Source organism: Glossina fuscipes, unplaced genomic scaffold (assembly GCF_014805625.2).
Source record: "Glossina fuscipes isolate IAEA_lab_2018 unplaced genomic scaffold, Yale_Gfus_2 0, whole genome shotgun sequence".
NCBI classification, from domain to species: Eukaryota; Metazoa; Arthropoda; class Insecta; order Diptera; family Glossinidae; genus Glossina; species Glossina fuscipes.
In genome coordinates, this window is record NW_023998414.1 from 25,022,657 (window position 1) to 25,028,925 (window position 6,269).

The window sequence follows — 6,269 nt, forward strand, 5'->3', positions numbered from 1 at the left end:
TCGGAGCGCTTTTTGAAGCTTTAGAAACTGAAATACGAGGAAATTTCGAAGAATTTTAAAAACAACAAAAAAGCTGACTGCTGTTAGGGTGCTATTTAGGTTTCGATTACTCATTATCACAAAATTTCGATTGACTTTCTCTTCTTTTTGTTGATGGATATATCGTTAGCAATTTTGTTTTAAGCTTTCAAGACTTACTAGTAAGTACTTGCATTAAACATCGGACATATGCCAAAAGTCTCGATGTTTGCGTCGTTTTCTTTGAAAGAAAGAAATGTTTAAATGTATGTTGATTTGAAAAATAACTTACGCATATACGTAATATGCTTACGGTTTAGTTTCGAATAAAGCCGGTAGCCTCAGATGCTAGTGCTTTAATTACAATAATAATAACAATTCTTTATATATTACATTATTAAGGTATTCCAAGGTTGAAAGAAATTTATGTTTTAATTGACCTCAGTTTTCTTGACTACGTCGTTCAGGACATATCTTTTATGCAACAATTTCGTATGGAATTTTCATTAGATAGATTAGACTTTTATTTCAATTAGACTTTTCTTCAATTAATGACATTTAAGTCGCTTCTAACTTTTTTAATCTTTTCTCGTTATGCGACACCTTTTGAAAATAGTCATACGATACTGGAGAAATGTAAGGCGATAGATCCATTACGTTGGCGCGCTTTTCCGATATACTATACGTTTGCGGGAAGTGGACTTAGATCGCTTTCGTAGTAATTATTAGGTGCTGACAAAAATTTGGGTCAGCGACTTTTACAGGTAAGAATGATGAAGAAATGGAAAATACCAGCGTCACATAACGATTAAATTCGATGACTTTAACCTTTCATTACTTTTGTTGTTTAATTTGAAGCAATCTGCTGCCGACGCCCATCAAATACGTTCAACAGCCTATAATGATGCTGGTGGATTTGAAAAAGTAATCACGCATTCCTCTTGATTCCTCTCTTATGGAAAGGCACTCTTCAAACTGAGTAATCAAATTATTATATGTATCGCATTCTCTGGGGTGTTAGTGGTAGAAAGGAAGGATGCCAGAAATAAAATGTGTGTTGACTCTTGAAGAATTTCTTCTCTTAAACCCTATTCTATTATTCCATTATCAGCTAACATACGAATTGGACCAGTAATTGTTTATAGCGTAAGTCCCTGGGACGAATCATGAAATTATCTAAACTATCGCAAAGTTCTTTCATTACCTATTAGATTATTAGGGTAATTTTAGTGTCGAAACAATTCTATAAACTCCTCGTATATTTTTTCTTTTCCAACACATACGTATTTGAAATTGGATGGGCATACGGACGGATAGACTTGCAATTGAAACATTAAGATGAGGAAATTCATATATTATTGATATTTCCTGGATGTGCGTTGAAAAAGTAAGCAAGACGAGCTTCAGTTTAATGAAGTGTATATAACTTTAGTCTCTTAATCGCTTTCATAAGAATTTAGCCGACTGCAAGATTCTGGTAGCGATTATTATGCTGTGGAGGATATGAAAAGGAAAGGAATAAATTTCTTAGCTATAATGCAATGCAATAGATATTCTTCGGACTGTACATCTATCTATCTATCTATATATTAAAACAAAAATTTTGATCGCTAGTTAATTAATGTTTTTCATTACTTTTGGTGAATATATGAAGCATTTAATTAGTTCGAAAGAGAAGACATTTTTGCATCGCCATATATTGATTTCATTTCTTACTTTCGGTCTTGAAGCGATTCAATTATGCTGACCAAAATTGTTAACATATAATATGTTATGCCACGTGCAGCCTCAAGTAAATGCCGACCAAAACAAATCTTCTCACACTAACAAGGAAAGAGGCAATCATGGAAAATTGCTTTAACGTATACTCTCTTCGTATTTCCACGAATCCACGCTTATGAAAAATGAAAACTATTATGCAGAAAGATAGTGAGAAAAGAGTTTCGCACAAAGATAATAAGCCCAGCAGGCGTTTGTTTAATCCTTCGTAAGAAGTATTAAGAAATGTGTGAACGCTTACCGTCTTAATCAGCAAAGCAAAGAAAGAAAGAGATAAGGATTGTGAGCAGAGGCTTTTATTAAGAAATTTTTAAGAACACAATTTACTTAAATATTATATAAGGTTTTCTTACAAAGATGTCCGTTTCTCTTTCGCTTCCTCTCCATTTCTTTAAAGTTTCTAGTTATCTTTGCTTATCGGCATACTGTGCGATTTACAGATTTGCATAGGAATCCGTGGGGAAGAAAAGTAACTGAATCTGAGACGAAACGCTTTGAATTATTGCGAGAGCATCATTCATTGCATTATGAGTGGAGGACAAGAGCAAAATCTGAAGCGAACATTGTGAGTGCAAGTGAGAGTTTTATCGAACTCTTCCTTTTATCTCAAAACATATTATACGACCTTTGTATCATCTTCCACATGCAAATTCAACAAATAGCCACAATTTACAATCAGCCGAATAACAGTGTAACTAAATTGGCTGAAGGGCAGCTTTTTGTGAAGAACCATAGTCTGGCAAAACTGGAAAACCGTCATATGTAATAAAGATTTTATTGCATTTAGATTCTCTAGCGGGCTAATACGTTTGCTGCTCATGAATACAGTTAGACTAAGCCAGCATTAGTTTTATTATAATCGCCCAAGTTGGACTATTGTTTCCAGATTAATTCTACGGGATATGCCTTATTTCTCATAGTTAGAAACGGGCCTTCATCATTTTAAAAGGCAATCGACCAAAAGAAGAATGCTGTTGCGATCAAGTTTGATTAGCGAGGAACTATCGTTCCAAATATTCTACCTCTCTTAGTGTACCACCATATACTTTCAGTCCGTTTCGACTTATTTACTGTTCACAATAATTTACCACGAGGATGATGTGATTACCTTTTCTTCTGTGTGCATTGAACTGTATTAGTAACTAGTAAGAGATTATTTATATCATAGTCGTGTTGTCGTTTCAAAGTAATCGATTGTTGTTGTTGTTGTTGTTGTTGCCTGTTTCCCGTACATAATAGTATAATTCTTAATTAGAAGTAAGAGTTTTTGTTCTAATTTTGATTATAATTTTTAAAATGGAAATCAGGTATCATCGTTTTGCGGAGTACATGATCTGGGATGGCGGCTTCTTGAAAAACTTTACAACAGTTAGCGAACTGGCTTAGCCGACTTAAATGCTTTCATCATTCGATTTCAATCAGATGGAAAGTCCAAACCGGCTTTATAAGAAACATAATTTGGGGGGAGGGATTACCTTATGGATAAACTTTATAAATGCTTTCATATATGCTTCGATTCTCTTAGGAATATTTCAATATGATGAGATCTTCTTTTGTATGGTAATTGTTGGTAGAATCCTGTCGGTTTCTTTAAAAGTAAATTAAAGATTTTCTAATTAACAAAAATTAGCCTTCTTTCTAAGAAACAATCTCCCTACAACACGTCACCCTAAAAAACGAGGCTTCAAAAGCCGAACGAAAACCACTTCCTTTGTAAAAGCCAGCCAAGAAGAAAAAAAAAAAAATTAAAAAAAAAATTTATGATAAAATCTTTTTTACCTTTTTTTACTTTTCCCTCTAATGCCAACAGACGACATCTGACATTATGTTCGAAACGAAGAAAGAAGGACGAAAAATGCGCAAAAGCGCAGATTTTTATCAACGCATGCGAATCAGAGGCAAGTCGAAGGAATGAGAGACATTCGTGGCTAGCAACGTTATAGTACACTAGAGCTGAAGGAAGATTTCTGCTTTCACATGCAATCTTGTGCAACGAAATGTAGCCGAGCGATAAATAGGGTTCCTTTTATTTTCATTGCTCCTTGATTTCACAAATAAAGGCAATTTCCTTAAAGAGAGTATACGCTGAGAGCTATAAGAGAAGACACGAAAAAAGCAAGGAGTGAAAAAAGGGAAGGAATCTATAACACGTGTTAATGTTATCTTAAAGAGTGTTTCGATTTGTTTGCAAATGGAAATTCTTCTAAAAGGAGATTTTTGACAAAACTTCTACTTGACTACACTTGAAGAAAAAGTAAATGAAAATGTGTTCAATCTTTTCAAAAATATAGATTTCGATACGGACGAGTCCAGAAGGAAATAGCTAAGCAAACAATTAGCAACTGAAGCGTTACATAGTTTTCTTTTTCCTAAATTAATTGACTGTTTAGTTGATCAGAGCAGAGATAATCGAGCTTTACTAATCGAGGGATGAATCTATTAATCGTTCAAGTTATTAACTGCAAGCAACTCCAAGCAGCCAACGATAAAAGGAAGTGAAATGAAGTCATCGTCAGTCATGGCCAGACTGACTGGCCAGAACTCATCTATAAGAGAACTCATCGGAAAACTGTAGGAAATGTCAGAGGTTTTTTTTTTTTTTTAACAGTGTACTTATCCTCCATCAAGATTATAAGACACCACCAAAAACCGAAAGCATTCTTAAGGGTTGCTTTGTCTCAATGTCTTAACAAATATTAAGTCATCTCTGGTAAGCAACAGGATAACGGAAGCTACCTGAAGACTGGCAAAATATAGAGCACATATATCTGTAACACTCACTGAGGTAGTTACCGCAACATAGCACACATGATTATGAGATTGGCGGGCAACACACCCTTATTGCACCCAGCAAATATAGAGAGAAACAACGACTAAGCGAGAGTATGAATTATTTTGAAAAACTCAACGGATATAAATGTCAAGTAAGCGAACGGAAGCACTCAGTTTGTCAGCAAAAGCGCAAGGCAACGGAAGTTTACCTACAACTGAACTAGTATTCGGCCTTTTAGATTTTCGTTTTTTTTTTTTTTTTTTTTTTGGAATATTACGTAAATTTGCTTTCGGAAAAAAATTCGATGAAAATTGCAAAGTGATCAGAATATCAGAAAAATGTTAAAATGGTCTGTCTCTGCACAGAAATTGCTACAGGAATCTGTGAATATATCAAATGCAAGTCACACTCCTTGCCTTCGCCGAAAAACCAGGCAACAGTGCAAACGTCGTGTCACAATAGCAAATAGAGGAGACATGCCCCAATTTACTTCAACACCTATGATGCAAAGGTCACGCAATAGTCCACTGCCATTAACTCCTTTAGCGGACGTTTTCAGCATTACACCAGAGAAACCTACATCTCTAAAACTGACTCGAACTCATTCGACACGCTATGCGACTACTTTGCCGCGCTTCGAGGAAGAGTATTCGCCTAGCAACGTAGTGATGCCTAGTGGACAAGAATTAGCTTTACGCGGCTTATTATTGGATCCATTTATAGCTAAAACGCGATATTTAGCTTCACCCGATTTACGAGAAGAGCAAACAATTAAAAGCTTAGCCAGCAAGCGTGAACAGACAGACGAATTCTTAGCATTGCCCGAAGAAAAAGTTGTGGAGGAGAGTACCGATTTGAATTCCTCTAAAATGAGCGACCACACTTTGGATAGGCTAATTGACGCCATTTTGGATTCGGCTCGTAAAGATGAAAAGAAGAAAAAGTCACGTAAATCATTTAGTCTCAGAAGGCGGACTCTATTAAAAAGTCAAACTGATATTAACAGTGAAAAGTTGTCATTGTCGCCCTCGTACACCGCTGGATATGATCCAGCTAATGAGTTAAGCTTTTCAACATTGAAATCGCCAGCGGCGCATGTGTTGACTTCTTCATCTCCATCTCCATCTCCATCTCCAACTCCAGTGAAAGCTACTTTCTCCGAAAGAGTTCTCTCTCCGTTGCCTGCAAGCACTAAAAAAGCAAATCCTTTTCTTGCAGATACCCAAACGCAGCCTATACTAAAGCGTCGTAGCGAACCTTATAATCTGAGAACAAATGGTAAAAAGAGGTATAGAGTAGCCTCACCTAACTACCTCGAGATAGGAGTTGCTTTACCGTCCATATATGTGTGATTAGAATACGATGGGAAGACGAGCAGTTTTTTTAGTTTTATTATCAAGAGAATTTGTTAAACTTTTGTTGACAAACGAGGGGAAAGCATTTCCATATTACGCTTTTAGCATTTAAGTTCAGTTTCAAGTTGTTAAATAAATGTATTTAGCAAAAATTTCTTGTTTTATATATAATTTTTTTTTTTTTTTTTTTTTTTTTTCTTTTTTGCTTTTTTATAATAAAGAAAAGAAAATAAATGATTTTATTTAAGTTTTTTTTTATTAACATGGAATCAGTATTTAAAGTTAATTTACTTCAAATGATTTTATCTCAAAAATACTAATGACTAAGAATGATTTTGAGTTAA

The 6,269-nt window shown here is 35.0% G+C and overlaps 1 protein-coding gene across 1 annotated transcript; it reads left to right on the forward strand.

The window, feature by feature from the left end:
* Positions 1–4,856: 4,856 nt before the first annotated feature.
* Positions 4,857–5,922, forward strand: LOC119644615. The gene has a single exon (XM_038044241.1). It carries the CDS (start codon positions 4,909–4,911, stop codon positions 5,920–5,922), a length of 1,014 nt encoding a protein of 337 aa, XP_037900169.1. The 5' UTR covers positions 4,857–4,908.
* The last annotated feature ends 347 nt before the right edge of the window (positions 5,923–6,269 follow it).